Source organism: Gadus morhua, chromosome 10, assembly GCF_902167405.1.
Source record: "Gadus morhua chromosome 10, gadMor3.0, whole genome shotgun sequence".
Classification (NCBI taxonomy): Eukaryota; Metazoa; Chordata; class Actinopteri; order Gadiformes; family Gadidae; genus Gadus; species Gadus morhua.
This window is the reverse complement of record NC_044057.1, coordinates 11,714,014-11,734,265: the sequence shown is the minus strand read 5'-3', so window position 1 is coordinate 11,734,265 and position 20,252 is coordinate 11,714,014. Positions and strand designations below refer to the sequence as shown.

The 20,252-nt window shown below is 44.8% G+C and overlaps 1 protein-coding gene and 1 long non-coding RNA gene across 2 annotated transcripts; both read right to left on the bottom strand.

Moving 5' to 3' along the window:
* Positions 1–5,596: 5,596 nt before the first annotated feature.
* On the bottom strand, positions 5,597–7,728 carry LOC115551985 (uncharacterized). The gene is made up of 3 exons (XR_003978262.1): positions 6,951–7,728; positions 6,540–6,719; positions 5,597–6,223 (listed from the first exon to the last, which is right to left on the bottom strand). It is a non-coding gene; the product is annotated as an uncharacterized LOC115551985 (long non-coding RNA).
* A 650-nt stretch (positions 7,729–8,378) lies between these two features.
* On the bottom strand, positions 8,379–18,369 carry LOC115551982 (C-type lectin domain family 4 member M). The gene is made up of 7 exons (XM_030367630.1): positions 18,255–18,369; positions 17,291–17,433; positions 13,482–13,580; positions 11,028–12,152; positions 10,302–10,444; positions 9,137–9,246; positions 8,379–8,796 (listed from the first exon to the last, which is right to left on the bottom strand). Exons 2-7 carry the CDS (start codon positions 17,343–17,345, stop codon positions 8,649–8,651), a joined length of 1,680 nt encoding a protein of 559 aa, XP_030223490.1. The 5' UTR covers positions 17,346–17,433; positions 18,255–18,369; the 3' UTR covers positions 8,379–8,648.
* Positions 18,370–20,252: the final 1,883 nt, after the last annotated feature.

Sequence of the window (20,252 nt, the reverse complement as noted above, 5' to 3'; positions counted from 1 at the left end):
ATCGGTTGGGGCGATAGGCAAACTGGGATGGGTCGACAGTGTCCGATACTGTGTTGTTTATGTGGGTAAGAACCAGCTTTTCTAGGCACTTCATGGGGGCTGAAGTTAGCGCCACCGGCCTTAAATCATTCAGCGTGGATGAATTAGGGTTTTTTGGAACCGGTATGATTATGGATGATTTAAATACTCGGGGGACTACTGCCTGGGATAGGGACAGATTGAAAATGTCAGCATACACACCCACTAGTTGTTCCCCACAGGCCTTCAAGACTCTTGGATGAACGCTGTCTGGTCCCATAGCCTTATGGGGGTTCACCTGCTTCAGAGCCCTCAGAACCTGTGCGTGTGTAACCTGGAAGGCAGTGTCCATGGAGACACAAGGGGCTTTTGAGGGAGTGTCTGTGTTCAGCCTGTCGAACCTGGCATAAAAGTTATTAAGGCGGTCTGGAAGGGTGGCATCTCGGGTGTCTGGGGTCGTCATGGTAGTCCTGTAATTCGTAGCTGCCTGGATTCCCTTCCACATGCTGCGCGTGTTGTTGTTCAGGTAGAGGCTTTCAAGTTTTTTGGAGTGGGCCCTTTTTGCAGCTGTGATAGACCTCTCAAGGTCATACCGGGCTCTCTTATATTCCTCTTGATCTCCGGACTTGAAGGCCTCTCGTCTAATTCTGATGTTTTGTTTTATGTCCCCATTAAACCAAGGATTTTGGTTAGGGAACACACGCACAGATCTTGGGGGGGCACATATAGACGTGCACCAGCTGATGTAGTCGCTCACAGTCTCTGTGTAGTCGTGGATGTTGTCTGTGGCATCCCTGAAGATGTTCCAGTCTGTGGCCTCCAGGCAGCCCTGCAGACTCGCCTGTGCACTCGTCAGTCCAGGTGTTAACCGTTTTTATTGTGACTGGTCTCGCCTTGAGCCTCTTGATGTATGCAGGCCTTAGTATTATTGCTAGATGGTCAGATTTGCCGAAATGTGGTAAAGGTGCAGCGAGAAAAGCATTTTTAATGTTGCTATAGCATTGATCCAGTGTTTTGTTTCCTCTGGTGGGGAAAGTCACAGACTTATGCAGTTTTGGAATATATTTCCGAAGGTTACAGTGTTTTAAGTCTCCCAGAATGATGAAAGCAGCATCAGGGTAAGAGTTGTCATGCTCACTGATCGAGCCGTGCAGTTCTTTAAGTGCAGCCTCCTCATTGGCAGAGGGGGGGATGTAGACAGCGCTCACAATTATGCATTGCAGTTCTCTGGGTAAATAAAACGGCCTTAGCCTTACCGTAAAATATTCCACGTTTTCCGAACAGGATTTGGAAATAATCCTGCATTCCTTGCACCAGGATTGTTTGACGTAGATGGCCGTTCCATCTCCCCGGGTTTTACCGCTATCCCTAGCGCTCCGGTCCCCCCTGAAGACCGTATATCCGTCCAGTGTCACAGCCGCGTCAGGTGACTTTTCCCCCAGCCATGTCTCGCAGAAACAAAACAAGGTGCAATCCTGGATGTCCTTCTGCGTGGATATCCTCACATGAAGCTCATCCATTTTGTTTCCCAAAGACTGGACGTTCGCGAACAGTATGATCGGGAGAGTTTAGCCTCCCTGTTGTGGCCAAACGCCCGAGCCTTCGCTGCACTCCTCCCCGTCTACCGCGTCTCCGCTTCGGGCCATTGTGGGTGGGAGGGCTGCCTGCCGGTGGTTGGCAAATGACTCAGGAAATGACTCAGCAAGTGCTCCATCTCGTTGCACCTCACCCAGTGGCTCGCTTGCAAGATTTTGGCCTGAAGTTCTTCCCAGACCTACACCCTAACAGTCCAACATGCATATCTGAGAATCAGGCCTCTCTTCAATAATGACAAAAAGTTATGAGAGAAATACACATTAACTTTTTGTTATCTCATAAGCGGCGTGGTGCCGGCTCCTTTTGACCTTTTGACCCCAGACTTCAAAGACGTGGCCACAGGCCAGCTGTGTCTACACACATAAGCCACAAATGTACACCTCCATCCCGCAAAAAAATGGGGCCTAGAAACTAACCTCTGTCTTATGTACATTGACTGTACTGTTGGAGGTCACGCCCCTTTTCCGGCCTTTTCGAGATAGCTAGGGATGCTAAAATGTTTACACACATTTCCCGGGGCCCCGAGAACGACATATCCAAGATTTGTATTTCTAGCCCATAGAGAAAAAAAGTTTTCCCAAATGGACTGTCATTTGGACAAAGCCCCTCAGAAGTGTGGCCTGCAAGACCTAATGGTTCAGAATGTGGTGGAAAAACAGTTTTTGAGATAGGAAGGTCCTACCGCCCTGAAATTCGAATACCATATTCTAGGGCCTAACTGGGACCCCCGCACCGAAACTTGGCCCGGTCGGACCCCGAGGGCAGGAAGGGGGGGCCCTTCCTGCCCGAAACTTGGCCCAGTCGACCCCGAGTGCAGGAAGGGGGGGCCTGGACTTTCATAATCTTCGCTTGGTGAATGTAAAGGATGTTTGGTCGGATGTTATGACGAAGAATCATAATGTGAATGGGAATATTCTATAAATGTCTTGATATAATCTTTCGTCTCAACACTTCTGCTGCAGCCGCTTAAAGTCTCACTCCGAGGACCTTAAAATATGAATCAAGTATGAAAATATCTTCCCGGTGGCGTAATGGGGCAAACAAGGTGTCCTTTGACATCTACGTTTCGAGGCGATTGCAACCGTGCCACACATGATCATATTTGAATATGTTTCGGGGTAGTAATTAGCTGTCGATTTTGGAGGCCTTTATCAATAATAACCAGCTACAGATTTGCTTCCCGATGGAGATTTTTGACAGATTACATGTTATTTAGCATCTACACGTTAAGCTGAGTCCAATGAGATCAAGCTCGCCCTCTTGCTACACCGAGATCATGTCCTAGACCTAGGTGTACCATGTAAAATACATGTTACCATTTGCTAGAGTGTCATGCTTGGTGACATTGGACTCAGCTCAACGTGTAGATGCTAAATAACATGTAATTTGTCAGAAATTTCTATCGGGAAGCAAATCAATAGCTGCTCATTATTGATTAAGGCCTCCAATTTCGACAGCTAATTACTACCATTAAACATGGTCGAATATGCTCATGTGTGGCACCGTTGCAATCGCCTGGAAGCGTAGATGTTGAAGGATACCTTGTTCGCCCCATTACGCCACCGGGAAGATATTTTCATACTTGATTCATATTTTAAGGTCCTCGGAGTGAGACTTTAAGCGGCTGCAGCAGAAGTGTTGAGACGAAAGATTGCCACCGGCAAGATATTTCGTTCTTTGGAGCACGGTTCTTTTTATTATTTTTTTTATTTTCAGTTTTTGAGGAGGTGCTTCAAATATGCTAATTTTTCTGCAATAATCCAAAATCCAATGGAAAAACCCGTTGGCTTTTTGTCAAGAGCTAACTTCCGGGTTGGCCAACATACGTCACCCTTCCACCACTCTACTGTAAAAACAAATGTTCAAGTTTAATGATAATGCATGAATTTATTCTTTATTCTGCCATAGTATTTATTTAGGGGGGGGGGGGGGTGGTGGATCCAGATCTGTTTCGGAGCATTTCAGCACCTCGGGCAACAGCGCTGGGTTGCCAGGTCCTGCAAAAAACGTACTGCCCACATACCGTTCAAAATCCACCCAAAATGTCCTAGAAGCATCCCAAATAAAAATGATATTATTGGCCATTTTGGCCAATGTTTTGAAAGTAATAATATTTGAGGGAATATTTTTTTGTTGTTGTTTTAGCAGCGAAATGCACTGTGTGCGTGTGTGTGTGTGTGTGTGTGTGTGTCTGTGCGTGTGTGTGCGTGCGTGTGCGTGTGTGTGTGTATAACACGCTATTTTACGTTGAAATGTGATGTAATCCAGTGTTCACGAAACGTACACTGTCAACGTATGCTTTTGGCGACTGGGTTGGCTCTCAGATATACGTGTTTCTAACAAGATGATATCATTAAAAGTTACATAAAGTAACAGTTTAATAACACAAACGCAGGAAACACGTGAGCTGCTAGTTTAGCGAAAGCAGCGTCCCTAACAACCTGACGTCGTTGAAACATGCGAGCGAGCCGATAAAATCTTCCTGATAACTATAAAACTAAAGATCAGACACAATCACTGACTGAAGATTATGCAAATAAAAAGTATATTTCTCGCTAGAAATGTTATTAGAAACACGTTTAACGGTGAATCGGTCCTAAAATATTTCATTTCCCATTCAGATAATAAAGATTAATAAAGATCATACACAATCACTGACTGAAGATTATGCAAAGAAAATGTACATTTCTTGCTAGAAATGTCGTTAGAAACGCGTTTAATGGTGTATCTGTCCTAAAATATTGCATTTCCCATTCAGATAATAAAGATTAATATAGGCTACGTAACAATTTCACCAAATGCTAGGAGAACGTATGGCCCCCTGTTGGTGCTATTCCCCCATTCATTTCGAATGGAGAAGAAAACGTTTTCAGGGTCACGCTTTGCTCCAAGGCAGAGGGGAAAGTAAAATGAAAAATATATTGCGGCGATCACGGGTGTGGACGCCGTGTTCCGGAGCCGCGGGGGATTCTGGGAATTGGGGTTGTCAGTTGACAAAAGGGGCTTTTGTTAACTTGTTTTGTTGTTAGGATTCAGTGGGTTTAATGGGTTCGGGATGTTATGTGGTTGTGTGTTGTTCTATTAACATGTTCATTGTTCGTGTGTTCATTGTTGTCGACACCGTCACCGAGAGTGACGTGACCATCGTTTCGGGCAGCTGTTCCGTGTTGAAGACTCGTTCAATAAAAACCAACTCTCGTTGTCGAGCGTTCAATAAAAACCAACTCTCGTTGTCGAGCGTGTCCCCCCCCTCAACAAACGTGTCCCCCCCCCCTCAACAAACGTGTTCCCCCCCCTACAAACGTGTCCCCCCCCCCTCAACAAACGTGTCTCCCCCCCCCCCCCCTCAACTAACGTGTCCCCCCCCCCCCCCCTCAACAAACGTGTCTCCCCCCCCCCCCCCCCCCTCCCCTGTCAACCACAGTCTACCTCCCCCCCCCCCCCCCCCCTCAACAATCATGTCCACAATTTGCCGCGAAACCCGTGAAACCCAAACCCCGAAACCCGCCTCCACAGCGGCACGCGTGGATACTGTAGGTGTAACACGCTATTTTACGTTGAAATGCTACGTATCCAGTGTTCTTGGAAACGTACACCGTCACCGTTTTTTCTTGGCAACTGGGTTGTGTCAGCAGAGGCCTAGGTAAGTGACACACATCTACCTGCTGTTATTTCATTGCCTCTAACTGATACTTAATTGTGTGCACATGCATGTTAATGATAATCCATTGTGTGCACATGACTAATGGCACTCCATGTCTTTTACAGGATCAGCCCTCGATGCTGCTAGCAACTTGGAGGCCGATTGAGCAGTTGTTTGGTGTTGCTGGTGTTTGAGGTGTAAAAATGTTTGTAAATATGAATAAATCACTTTTGTTTTTTAAAAAAACATAAATTTCAATCGTATTGTTCATGAAATTGCTATTGAACCTTATTTTGACATTTTTCTCGATCCCTAGTGTAGAACAAATACAGCACAGACTCAAATAACAAATCTTTTATTCTTCGTAACAGAAAACAGAACTCAAAAGAATACTAAATAGATATAAATATAACTTTACTATTTACTCCAAATATTTACAACACTACTCAGGCCAATCTCTCAGATCCCTGGAATGTAGCCTGTGTATTGTCCCTGAGGGTCAGGGAATTTGTCCCTAATTCTCCAAACACAGCAGCTGGGAATCACTCTCCGGTTCCCCTGTCCTAATGCGCCATGCTGCCAGAAAATATAATGTCTGTAAGCTGCATGCCTGCATTCCCTGTTGTCCTCGCCGGGCTCCCTTACATTTCCTAAGGCAGTGAGGTTCTCCCGGTACTGCCTATGGATCCGCAGGTAACCCTCATCCAGGCAGTACTGTGTGAAATGGGGCAGGAGGCTCACACAGTGGACAGGGTCTTGGCCACAGCATTTCCTCTCCCTGTCCGTCGGCATGTCTCTGCACTTGCCACAGGTACACCACGGTACCCCCGGTACCTCTGCAGATGTAGGAGCACCATGTCTTTGCTGATGCTCCAGCAGCAGATCAAAAATCAGACCCGGCTGCCTCTCCAACATTCCTGCTGCGAGGCGTCTGTGATCATCAAGGCTCATCTCCTGCAGTAATCTCTGAAGAAATGAAAGGAAATAAGATGGGGTTAGGCCATTAGATATACAGGTAGTCATAAAGCCAACACGTTGGAAAACATGTTTTGCAATATAGTGCACAGGAGGCAAGGCAGTAAAGGATCTCATATTTATCAACGTTGACAAAAGACAACTTCATTGGTGTGCAAAATAAACAAATGCTCTCTAACATTTTCTAAAAGCCTTTGTTTTCAAAAACACTCAATTAACTCACGTTGTGACTATGGTCTCGTTATGTGCATAGGATTGGAAATTCATAGCCTGTTCATTTGCTGCTAGCCGTATAAATTGTACAAACCTCTGTCGCTTCTCTTCTCTGCCTTTGGAAACCTTCAATCCTATCAAGATCTTCTCTTGACTCTCGTTCTCCTCTTCCTCGTCGTCCTCCTCGCCTAGCTCCCACCGATCCACTGCCTCTCTGTCCTCTCCCTCTCCCTCTTCCTCTCCCTACCGGCGTTGAATCACCTGATGATGATCTCTGACAATGGACGGACATCGAAAAGTAAACGGATAAAGAATGTTTCATTACTAATAAGCACATAGTTCATGCGTTGCTATCATTATCTGGGAAGACAACGAGAGAGAGAGAGAGAGAGAGAGAGAGAGAGAGAGAGAGAGAGAGAGAGAGAGAGAGAGAGAGAGAGAGAGAGAGAGAGAGAGAGAGAGAGAGAGAGAGAGAGAGAGAGAGAGAGAGAAAAGGTTAACTTACGTTGTGTTGGGGCTGGTTCCGTCCACCCAGGTCCAAACCTATAAAGCACTGCTAAAGATGACTACATCTCTGGACAGGTGATTGTTGTCTGCAAGGCTAAGGCTTCAAACTGTTGTGAACTTCAGTCTATAGCTTCAGTTCATAGAGCCGATGCTCTCAGCCAGAGTGACTTGAACCAACAAGGCTTGAGCCAAATCAGCCCATATGAGGCTAATGTTGAGATGATGGACGAAATATCACCTGATTCTATTGACATTAGTAGTAATATTTGCTGCTAAAGAAAATAAAAGATGAATGAAAAGTTTTCCCTCACACAGTCAACATTGTTTTTTTACAGTTGTGTTAAACACACTTATCTGATCTGAGGAAGACATCGTAGGCTTGAATAATAAATGCTTTATGTTAACGATGAACAACATGTTTTGTTACATAGATTATTCCTTATGTGTATTCACCCAAATCAGTGCATATGAATTTCACAGATAGCACATTCTACAGATATGCCTCAGGTTATGAATAATCACAGTACAATCACAGAACACAAGCGAGGAGAAGAGGGGGCGAGTGACAGTATAGTAAACCAGTTCAGTCACCTCAACATTTGATCTGATAAATGTATAGATTTGACGACATTACAACAAAAACATGAAGCATTAAAACGTCATTGTGCACATCTGAGGTGCGTTCAAGTTCAGCGAACATAGGCGAACGTTCGCAACGAACGCGTTGACATTAAACAATTAATTTTGAACGATTTTTGAACACCGTTCTAAACAAACTGTAAACGAAAAAAATGGATACGAAGGCCATGGTATTAGCGGCAGCCTCCATGTTAATGGAAGAGTTTACAGAAGACTAAGAGGGTTTGCAAGTGGTCGACCTCGTTGAAAGCCTACTGCAGACAACCAGTACGGAAAATTCAAGAATAGAGGGCTACGTCACCGAAGTTGTACCCACTTACTGCGATATAACGTTCAAATCGCATTTTAGGATACAAAAGACAACAGTTGAAGAAAGGGTGTAGATAGGCTATATGAAACGTTTTATCTATTGCTTTCTGTGTAGGAAAGGAGTAAATGATTTCAATATAGTTTAGTTTAATGCCATGGCAACGAATGTCACGTAGCCGAAGTGTTTGTGGAGAACTACCTCTTCAGACAGTTTGCCTATGTTCGTAAACGTTTGCTTGCTTATGTTCGTTTAACGGAAAATGTTTAAAATCGTTCGCGAACGTTCGCCTATGTTTGCGATTCTGAACGCACCTCTGGTGACAATCAGAGATCACATCCAGACACCTCCATCACTAGACACAACCAGAACTCAGTAGACACATCCAGACATCACTAGACACATCCAGAACTCAGTAGCCACATCCAGACATCACTAGACACATCCAGACATCCGTAGACAGATCCAAACATCGCTACATTTACATTTAGGGCATTTAGCAAGTGCTTTTATCACAAGCAACTTAGTACATTTGACAGGACAAAGAGAAACAACAATATATCGTGGTCGGTACAGTAAGGATGTTCATAGAAACAAGTGCAAAGCACTAACATTCACTAGGTTAACCCATTCCCGGTATACAACACAAGACAGTTCGGAGACAGGAGGTATATCCGGACCTTCCCGAGCAACATCCTAACATCCCCTGGTGATGGACACATCCATCCCCATACCAAACACATTTACTCTCTACTTCTCACAAATGCAGCCGCTTAACTCTTTACAGTCGAGGTCGTTCCATGCTCCGCCGTTCCATGTTTTTTTTGCTGCCCTGTGGAGGAACTCGACACAGTCCTGATTGCCGCCGTGGCTGTTTGGCTGGTTCCTCCCCCAATACCTGCAGCAGACGATCCACAACAAAACAAATCTTTCTACCACAACACTTTATATCTAGGCACACATGAGGCTGAGAACCTTCAAAGCACACAATCAATATTGGAGAAACAGTTTTAACGATGGGAAGACAACAAGAGAGAGAGAGAGCGAGAGAGAGAGAGAGAGAGAGAGAGAGAGAGAGAGAGAGAGAGAGAGAGAGAGAGAGAGAGAGAGAGAGAGAGAGAGAGAGAGAGAGAGAGAGAGAGAGAGAGAGAGAGAACACAGCCGGGACACAGCCAGCAGATAACAGAGAGCATAATTATTATGGTTGCATTGAGGGAGATGACTAAAGGTTAACTTACGTTGTGTTGGGGCTGGTTCCGTCCACCCAGGTCCAAACCCCTTCGATCCATATGTCACTCAAACCTATCCAGTTGTCCGTGTCTGCCGGGAGCAAACTATTGACAAATATCTTCAAAGATATTTATGTGGGAAGAAATTAGAAAGAGTGTAAGAGCTTGATAGAATTATACTTCTGCATACTCATTCACGGTTCTGCGTCAGTGATGCTGAAGGCAGTGCACCAGAAGTTACCCCAGATCTCTTTGATTCAGGATTCTGGGACATCAGGTGATAATTAGATGATTGGATGATGACGATGACGAAGCAGGCGAGCCCATTGATTTCACACACTGAGGGTCCCGTTGGTTTAGTGGCGAGGAGATTTGAATAAACACGTGAAGCTTTCCAATACAATATGCATTATTAGGTGTAGTTTATTTAGCTGTAACCAATGACTTGCACCTCATACTGCTATTCACCGGCTGGCTGAAGTATTTTGACGAGTTGTTTTTGCAATAAATGAAAAAATAACACTTGAACAGACAGCAAACTGTCTGTGGCAACAGAGCGAGTTGTGCACCAGAGAGGAGAGTCTCCCAGTCCATCCCCAGGAGTCCTGGTGCACTGGTCATACTAGTTCTCCCGTGACGGCGTAGCAAAGTCATGCAAAACGTTTACACTTCCATTCACATTTACATAGAGGACATTTAGCAGACGCTTTCATCCAAAGCGATTTACAATACGTACATTTGTCAGAAGAAGGAGAACAATATATTGCTGTCGGTACAGTAAGGATGTTCATAGAACCAAGTGACAAGCACCAACAATTGTAAGGCTAACCTATTCCCCGTAAACAACGATAGCTGGGATACCTGTAACAACTAAAACGTTTTGTTGGCGGCACCTATTGTAAACTACGGATATATAATGACAGAGATCCTATTGGAAGGTCTTTTCCACTCGCCCATCAGGAGCCCCTTTAGATGTTAGGAGTAGCTGGGATAAGATGCTACGCAGTGCTAACTACTAAAACGTTTTGTTGGCGGCACCTATTGTAAACTATATATAATCACAGATCATATTGGAAGGTCTTTCCCACTCGCCCAACATGAGCCTAAAAGTGTTCAATGGGTGGAGCGCCCTTTAGATGTTAGGAGTAGTGCGTCCCAGTTGGTTCCTCCTCACCTGCTCCTCTCTGCTGTTGATGATCACCAGGTCAGCCTGTTGGCTCTTGCAGTACTGGCGGCTGTCTTCCCAGTTCTTTTCGCCAGTATGGCCTTTGTAACAACTGCACTGGAACTTAATCCATCCCGGAGGACACTTCCGTGCTGCAAATAGATACAGGGTTATAAAAACAACCGTTAAAGGCCCCCTGGTTGATCAGTGGGCGTGATGTTGAAGAGCCATCATGAGCCAAGTCACGATCCCCCCTCTGGTGACATCACACTGGGGTGTCCACCAGAGTTACGCAGGATAGACCAGACTACCAGCGGTCTCTGTCCATCAACACCAAGCCCGCTGGGAAAATAGGGGACCTATAGAGAAAGAGAAACTAGACAGCACACATTTATCACAAAAATTGTCTAAAGGATACCTAGTTAGAGGTACTATCAGCTTTATTTAACCTAAAGCGAATGTGTGTGTATATATATATATATATATATATATATATATATATATATATATATATAGATTAGGCCTTTAACACAAATGTCTTTGATTGTGCTATATATATCGGATCAGCCAGCTTGGCGTCTCGGAATCTACATAGATGTAGATGTTGATCTATATTACTAAATCCAAAATATGTTGTTATTATTTGTTACTACGAAAAAGATACACAAAAAATAAGTAAATAATAGTAATCTTATGTATATACTGTGTATATGTAACCGAAACAACTCCACTTACATTCAACTGTATCATTCAGGGTTTTGACCTCCTTCATGAGTTTGGAGCTTGAGTCCTGTAGCTGGTCTCTCTCTTTGGTAAGGGTGCTAGCCTGGCTCTTTAACTGGTCTCTCTCTTTGCTAATGGTGCTAAAACGGCCCTGTAGCTGGTCTCTCTCTTTAGTAAGGGTGCTTAACCGTCCCTGTAGCAGGTCTCTCTCTTTAGTAAGGGTGCTAAACCGGCCCTGTAGCTGATCTCTTTCTTTGGTAAGGGTGCTAGCCTGGCCCTTTAGCTGGTCTCTCTCTTTAGTAAGGGTGCTAAACCGGCCCTGTAGCTGGTCTCTCTCTTTGGTAAGGGTGCTAGCCTGGCCCTGTAGCTGGCTTCTCTCTTTGGTAAGGGTGCTAAACCGGCCCTGTAGCTGGTCTCTCTCTTTAGTAAGTGTGCTAAACCGGCCCTGTAGCTGATCTCTTTCTTTGGTAAGGGTGCTAGCCTGGCCCTTTAGCTGGTCTCTCTCTTTAGTAAGGGTGCTAAACCGGCCCTGTAGCTGGTCTCTCTCTTTGGTAAGGGTGCTAGCCTGGCCCTGTAGCTGGTCTCTCTCTTTGGTAAGGGTGCTAAACCGGCCCTGTAGCTGGTCTCTCTCTTTAGTAAGGTTGCTAAACCGGCCCTGTAGCTGGTCTCTCTCTTTGGTAAGGATGCTAAACCGGCCCTGAAGCTGGTCTCCCTCTTTGGTAAGGGTGCTAGCCTGGCCCTGTAACTGGTCTCTCTCTTTAGTAAGGGTGCTAGCCTGGCCCTGTAGCTGGTCTCTCTCTTTAGTAAGGGTGCTAAACCGGCCCTGTATCTGGTCTCTCTCTGAGGTAAGTGTGCTAGCCTGTCCCTGTAGCTGGTCTCTCTCTTTGGTAAGGGTGCTAAACCGGCCCTGTAGCTGGTCTCTCTCTTTGGTAAGGCTGTTAGCCTTGCCCTGTATCTGGTCTCTCTCTTGGGTCAAACCGTGGTTACTTAGTTGAAGACTGGCTCTCTCGGCAACCAGAGTCTGGTATCTATCGTGCAGACCCGTGCTGTTCCTCGTCAGGTTCCTGTATCTCTCCTGTAGTTGCTCCTCTTGCTTGGTGAAGGCGTTGTGAAGCCTCTTGCCCACACCACCTCCAACTGAGAGCAGAGGGAATGGTGTCTTTATTACTCTAAATTATTTTATTTTTTATCATACTATATTATTATTTGTCCTTTAAAAGTCCTTACAGTAAGACAGGTATATTGTTTGTCAGCTATGTGTCTTTTTACAAGCACAAGCATTAAAGGGTCATATTCTGCCATTTTCTAATAACTTTACATTTAGCAGATGCTTTTTTCCAAAGCGACTAACAATAAGTACATTCATCAGAAGAAAGAGAAACAACAATATATCGCGGACGGTACAGTAAAGATGTTCATAGAACTAAGTGATAACGATCGCTAGGTTAACCTATTCCCCTTCTACAACAAAGCTATGAAAAATTGCTACCCAATGCTAAGTACTATTTTTAAGTGCCAGGACGTACAACGTACAATAAGTGCGCAAGAGTGCCTGATACAAGAGAGAACTGATTAAAACAATCGCCGTCCGAAACATAGAGCTGTTGTCCGAATCACAGTTGGAGCATTGAAGTAATTTTTCAGTATCCGACCGGAGTAGTCCCAGACCGATGACCTGAATGCTCCTATTTTCCGTGATGTTTTTACAGTTTACGTTGCCGGCCGCGATTCTTTTCCAACAAGTGTATGAATCACTACTCTCTGATTACTAGAAGGCTGAGCGGGACGGACTTAAAGATGATTTGCGCTTTAATGGTCCACAGTGCCTGCCTGACCCCTAAATGTAGTCACACGTTCAACGGTTTTGTAATTTGATAATTTGATGATTTAATGAACCATTGGTGTGAATATTGGAATTATTTGGAGGAAAATATCGACATAAGGTCAATTGAGACTGGAAGTCAAGCTATCTATGTTTTTTACTGTTAAGATTTATTTTGTCGATGTATCGAAACCTTACCGAACCGTAACCCCACCGTAAGATATCATACCAAACCGTCCGTTTTATTAACCGTTTCAACCCTAGTGGCCTGGGCTGCTATCCGATTTATTACATACATTAAAAAATACGCCACTAGGGGGCAAAATTGGTAGGAGAGGAGTGAAACATCCCTCCTGAGTTTTATTGATGTTATAAATTACTTTATAATCTCAGTGTGGTCTTCGATGACCATAGATATATATACTGACTAGATATCGCCTGAGCTGCGCTGTTCAGTGGACTTTCATTCATTCAGGTGGGTGGTTACCCCATCCCCCACCAACAATGCCTCCAAGATGGCGGCATTGTTGACGCATGTTTAGAAGCCAAATGTGATATCTAGTCGGTATATATATCTATGTTCAATGACCAAGACCTGCTCCACACGTTCCAGGAGCACCAGACATCATGTAGACGTTACTCACAGTAAAACTGAGTTACGTTTCCAGCCAGGGATGAGGCACACAGCAGCAGCAGCCCAGCGGTCAGACACCTGGAGGGCCGGCACCGTTCCTTCACCCCCCCTGGAACAGAGCGGCCCGGAGGTAGCTTGTTAGCCTAGCATGGCATCACGGTTTGGGGCGAGGTGGAGGAAAGGGTTGTGGTGAGCTAGGTTGGGTGGAGGATATGGCGAGTAGGGGTGGGTGGAGGAGGATGAGTGATTTGGGAAAGGTGGAGGAGGATTTGGAGGAGGGGGAGGTGAAAGACAGGGTGAGTTGGGGAGGGTGGAGGAGGATGAGTGAATTGTGGAAGGTCGAGGAGGATGAGGTGGAGGAGAGAGTTTGGTTGAGGTAGGTTGGGTGAAGGTGAGGGTGAGTTGGGCTGGATGGAGTAGGGTGAGTTGGAAAAGGTGAGTTGGAATGGGGGGAGGAGAGGGTATAGTGGGGAGGATGGAGGAGGGGTTAAGGTGAGGTGGGGTTGGGATGGGTGGAGGCAGGCCCGCCGACAGGGGGGGACAAACGGGTACGTTGTCCCGGGCCCTGGAATGGGGGGGGGCCATAACTGGACCCCCATGAAGTTGGGATTAATTATTGTATGTATACTTCAAAATGTGTTGATTTAGAGAAGAAAAGTGCTTTATTTGCATTCAATTAATGACTCCTAGATTGTTTGCCTTCATTGCCCTTGAAAAAACGGCCAATAACCCCCTATCACCCCTATGCCAAAATGGTTTGGTCTTTGGAGAAGAAAAAAGACGACATCATTCCATTAGTGGTCAGTGCGCGAGTTGATTCAACATGCACAAGTCAGGAGCCCTGGAAAAAAAAAGAAAGGCGAAAAAGAGAGGAAGAAGCCGAAAGCCTGAGGGGATCTCTTTATAAATATTTCAGAAAAGACTCAAGTGATGCTGCAGGTACCAGTAAAGGCAGCTGTGCAGCACAGCCAGGTAAGACACGGCCAACTTTCTCCAGCCCCGTCGTCAAGTAACACAGGCACAGGCGGCGTGTCAAACATATTAGCGCAGCACCACATGAGCAAGTCACACGGAGATCAATATCAGACAGACAGGGGGCATTGAATAATTTGATAACCACAACGGCTTTATTACACTGTGTTTCATACGCCTATATCTAATTGAATCTTAGAATATGCACATTACCCCGCAAATAGGCCCATGTCCAAATCAAATGTTTCAGGCAGGCACGCGCTGCGCACTCCAATCAGGCTGAATTGATTTGAGAATCATTCCCAGTCAGCTGAATTACAGCCAGTGTAACGCGGCTCATGGTTTAAAATAAGCCAGTGGCATGGCAACATGTGAAATTGCCATTAAGATAGAGTTAGATGTAACGAATGGGTTATAAACTTAACGTTTTGGGGTAGCCTGTAACTTAGTTTCTGATTGCCGTTAACTTCAAACTCGCCAGATGAATGGGCTCCGCCTTGTTCCCCAAACATTCTCTGGAAGTTCAGCGGACATAAACGCGGGTCTGGCGATAAATAAAAGTACCCTTGACATGATTCCCCTTGGTCAAGTGAAAAATGGTTGATGAAATGTGCAGTTAATGAGCTCTAAGTGAATACAATAGCGTGAGTTTTATTGTGGTTTGATTCTGAAAGCCATAACTTCACTCAGTCCATATCCATAGCCTATCCAATTAAAGTTGTAAATAATCCTTTTGGTTTATCCGTAATAAATGGGCTTGTCATCCCGACGTCATGTGTTTGGGAGCTGCACAAGGGAATTCTGTGGTTGTGTTTCGGCGTTTGATTTTTAAACTTTTGTAGTCTTTGGGATAGAGTTAGCCAAGTTGATCAGTCTATTCTTTTCTGTGTTAAATCGTCAAATTAAGGGGTTTTCAATTTGTTCTTTTTTAAATGGTTCATTTTGACCCCTGTTAATTTAGATATAGCCCTTTTTATCGAAATATGTTCACCTTTATAGGAGAGGCTAGAGAGGATGAGAGAGAAGAAGAACAGGCTACCAAACAGGATGAGAGAGAGGAAGAACAGGCTACCAAAGAGGATGAGAGAGAGGAAGAACAGGCTACCAGTGAGATAGAGGAAGAACAGGCTACCAAAGAGGATGAGAGAGAGGAAGAACAGGCTACCAGTGAGATAGAGGAAGAACAGGCTACCAGTGAGAGAGGGCGGGGGGGGGGCCATTGAGAGAATTTTGTCCCGGGCCCAGCCAAACCTGTCAGCGGCCCTGGGTGGAGGAATGTGAGGTGGAGGAGAGAGTGACGGGAGGGGGAGGAGGGGGAGTTGGAGAGGGGGAATTGGAGGAAAGGGTGAGTTGGGCTGGGTGGAGGACGGTTTTGGGTGAGGTGGAGGAGGGGTTTAGGTGAGGTGGAGGAGGGGTTTGGGTCGGTGGAGGAGGGATTTGGGTCGGTGGAGGAGGAGTTTGGGATAGGTGGAGGAGGGCTTAGGTGAGGTTTGGGAGGGGATTGGGTGAGGTGAGTAGTATTCAACAAAAAATTCCTTTCTGATGCATGTATCCTGAAACATCCTTGTAAATTATATTAGGAAATCATAATCAAATATTTAATTATATGTAGCTGTTCGTAACAGCAGACTCTAGGTCATTACAGTCCAGGCAAAGTAGCGTTTTACGACAGACTAATTGTAAAATATTCTTTTATCGCTTAGATAATATCTATGAGGTTCCCAGAGCAAAATACTAAAAGTCCTAAGTAATTGTAGTTGAGGAAATATGTAAAATTCTCATCAATCCGAGATGTGTGCCAATAAGGCTAGGCAACAATACACCCCAATGGGACTATTTTTTTTTTCCTTTACTCCTATGAATATGAAACTTCACACATTGAAAGTACCCATGTAAAGTAAAACATTGTTGGATCACAAGATTCTTTTGAAATGAATTTGAATATGCACATGCGTTCCGAAATTTTTGAATGTCCTCATTTGCATAGGCAGAAACACCATTCATATGTATGACAAATACACTCCTCATAACACTGCAAAGCTGCTTTACAAACGGTAGAAGTCTAATGTGTGGCCCGCCTGGTCTGAAATACTTGCTAACTATAAAAAGAGAAGAAGTTTTGGTGTCTGGCAAAATTATTTTAAAGAGCTGAAATGTCTGGAAAGTGTGTCTTCTGCGTGAGAGTGAATTGTTTAGTTGGTAAGAATGACTTCTGTCTATAATCTCGTAATCTTACCAATACCAATCATTTATAAATCGACCAGCCCAAAATGAAATCTCACCTGCATTCGAATGATTGTGTTTATGAATAAGTTAACTTACTGGATTGAGGTTATGAAGTTAGTTTTTTGGCCACTGTTTTTTCGACTTCACGTGACTTCATGGTTTCTTGGCCATAAGTCAATTTGGCCTACTGTTGAGCTCATTTGCATATTTAAATAGATTTTTCCAAGAAACTTCTTTACTTATCATGGACACTTTCATTACATAAAGTTTTATTTTGATAGGAGTAAAGGTAAAAAATAGCCCCATTGCGGTGGATTGTTGTCTGGCCTTGTCTGACATCTTGGATTGATAAGAATTAAACATATTTCCTGAACCAGGATTCTTAGGACTTTTAGTATGTTGTTCTGGACACCTCATAGAAATGATCAATACTGAAAAATATAGATATTTTACAATTAGTTCTATTTTTGGCTCCAAATGAGTTACTTTGTCTGGACTATTAAGGATGACTGCCAGTAGACTGAGGACATTGTGAATTGCACTCAGAGCCTTTTGGTCGAGGGAGTAGAAGCTGCTATCCACTGTGTGCTGAAGTAGGTGTAGTGAAGAAGGGTGAGTTACCTTGAGGAACCATGAGGTTTCGGATCCCATCTTCATCCATGTCCATCCGCTGCATTTCTTCTGCCGCAGTCCGACACCTTCAGCTAGAGGACTTCTTCTGGAGGTTCTCTAGATGCTGCTGGAGGTTCTCTAGATAAGGTCTCCTGGAGTTCATAGGGTTGCAGGCTGGTGTTATAAGGCCTATAGTGGGAATTCTTGGAGGACTATTAAATCAAACAAAGCCTTGGTCCATTATATTGTATTCATATCACAAATTTATATGTAAGGGATAATGTATAGAAGGCCGTTCATTATCGGGAAAAATAAGCCCAAACAGGGCGAACCGGAGAGCGAAGCGAAGCGGAGGTGTCTTGCTTTGCCTTGAAGGGGCTTATTTTCGATAATGACAGGTGAATACCATACATTATCGCGCTTATTACATGGCTATTTGACAAACCTAAAAAATAACTTCACACAGTGTGTCTTTTTACAATTTATTTGTTACCCAGCATTCGTAGTGATTATCAGCAGAGAATTAGTCAGCCAAAGGTGTTGATGTTGCTAAGCAACTGAGTACGCTGGTGTTGATAAGTTATCAGACTACTTGCAGATTAATAGGAATGACAGCAAAAAATCCACTTTCCTTGACAGCGGTCATTATATGCTTACGGTGAATTATCCAAAAATAAATCACCGTCGGGAGTTGTGAAGGCCCATGCAAGTGAACAGAGCGTTCCACAGCATTGAGAAGAGCCGTGTAATAAATGCATTCAATCTTTGGATCAAATCGATTTTAGGGAATAAAAGAAAATTATATTTATTCATATTGAAATTATTATTTTGAACAGTATAGTTAAAAATATTTTATCCAAAACAACCAAATAAAAGTTACTATGATATTTTATTAGAACCAAAACATAGTACCCCCATTAATACTTACGTTTTGACGTTGTCAAAGGATTCTCTATAATGTAAGGGTACTCACCCTGGAGGCTAAAGGTAGAGACGGACCACACACTCATCGGCGTCCCCACGGACCGAACAGCTACGATACCCCATCCAAACCCACGGCTTTGAAGACCATCAGTTCCCTAAAGCAAGGGCGTCGAAACTGCTACTATTTCACAAGTCTCAAGTCAGCCCCCTTAAGTCCTGAGTTAAGGATTATAGAGGTCATTAGCAGACACCAGGGATCCTTTTTGCAGACAAAGCATCACATGGTCATTCATTGTTTAATTGGCTGACTCGTTAATTCCCTCACTCTCCACCTCATGCTGGTGTGTGGTGAGCGTTCTGGTGCAGAATGGCTGATGTACACCACCCAAGTGGGTGCTACACATTGGTTGTGGTGAGTGAAAATATCTCCATAAATTGAGTCTTTCTTCTTCATACAGCAAGAGAGATAGTATGTGAGATGTGTGCCATTCGAAAAGGGTTCTACTTTCCATCCACTCCCGCTCTAGGGCATGTCTTACCTGTGGCCGCGTCACAGCCCAGTTCGGCAGTTCACTCTGCAATTACATTACAATGACACACAGAAACAAAACAAGGTCTGTAAAATGAAATGAACATAATTTGGGTTCTACACAGCGCAGCAGTGTGAAGATGACCCTAACCCTCACTGCGTTCGAGGCGCTTGGATGAGTTTGAGGCGCTGGGATGAGTCTAGTTATACTAAGTTAACAGTCTAGTTACACAGGCCTCTTCCTCTCAGGGTTCCTCACACTCTGCTCATCCATGCCGCAGCTTTCTGTTTCTGTTCCTTTTCCTGTTCTTACTCAGCAGATACGGGTCCTCGCTGCTCAAGGGTTCATACTGGGAGACTGGGGATGAACACGGTACAAAGGAAGAGGGAAGTGTGTGTGCGTGTGGTGGAGTTTGGTGTGTGTGTTTGGTGTTCATGTTCAATTTTTCTCAGTCGAAAAGCAGCCTGGGTAGGAGTTTACAATCGGTCACCGTGGAAACAGACGGGGGTGGGGTGACGTCCAGGGCCCCAACATGGCTACCCTCTGTCAGGGGCTGACGGGCAGTAAGATGGAGGGCTGGATGGAGGCTGAGGGGGCGCACCTCCAGCCAGCCTTCCTTTACACCACCAACGCACACATCCGCACAAACACAAACGCACACAAACACACGCACAAATACGCACGGACGCAAGCAGGCACACACACGCACACAAACACACGCGCATCCCACCCAGCCACCTCCTACCAGTGCGCTGTCCACCCAGGCTCCAGCAACCTGAGAGGGGAGAGAGGGGCTGGATGACTGAACAACAGAGCATCCACTCCGGGCCCCGGGGCTTTGGGCCCCAGCTCCTTCGCAGCAATTTTTGCATGTCTTGTAATAAACTAGATAAAGGAGATAGCACAATATAACTCAGTTCATGAACAGATTCCACTGATCCTGATGAGGGAGGATTCTACTCCTGGATTCATGATCAGCTGCTGAGCCCCACATGAATCCCTCTGAGACCAGGACATGAATCCCTCTGAGACCAGGACATGAATCCCTCTGAGACCAGGACATGAATCCCTCTGAGACCAGGAAATGAATCCCTCTGAGACCAGGACATGATTCCTCTGAGACCAGGACATGAATCCCTCCGAGATCAGGACATGAATCCCTCTGCGACCAGGACATGAATCCCTCTGAGACCAGGACATGAATCCCTCTGAGACCAGGACATGAATCCCTCTGAGACCAGGACATTAATCCCTCTGAGACCAGGACATGAATCCCTCTGAGACCAGGACATGAAACCCTCTGAGACCAGGACATGAATCCCTCCGAGACCAGGACATGAACGTTGGCCGGTCGCCGGTCTACGCCAAAACTCGGACGGCAAGGATTAAAATAAAAATAAAATATATTTCAAATGTAAAACGATAAAAGATAAATATCGATAGATAACACATTCAATATTATGACTTGGTGCTCGTGTGACCGGGGATGAGAGCAATATAATAATGTTAAAGGAGAC

Coding starts and splice junctions, on each gene's coding strand:
- LOC115551982 (XM_030367630.1), bottom strand. CDS start 17,345: ATGCAGCGGATGGACATGGATGAAGATGGGATCCGAAACCTCATGGTT. Junction 12,153..13,481: donor AAACGTAACTCAGTTTTACT/GTGAGTAACGTC, acceptor CTCTGCTCTCAG/TTGGAGGTGGTGTGGGCAAG. Junction 8,797..9,136: donor GGAACCAGCCCCAACACAAC/GTAAGTTAACCT, acceptor CGTCTGCTGCAG/GTATTGGGGGAGGAACCAGC.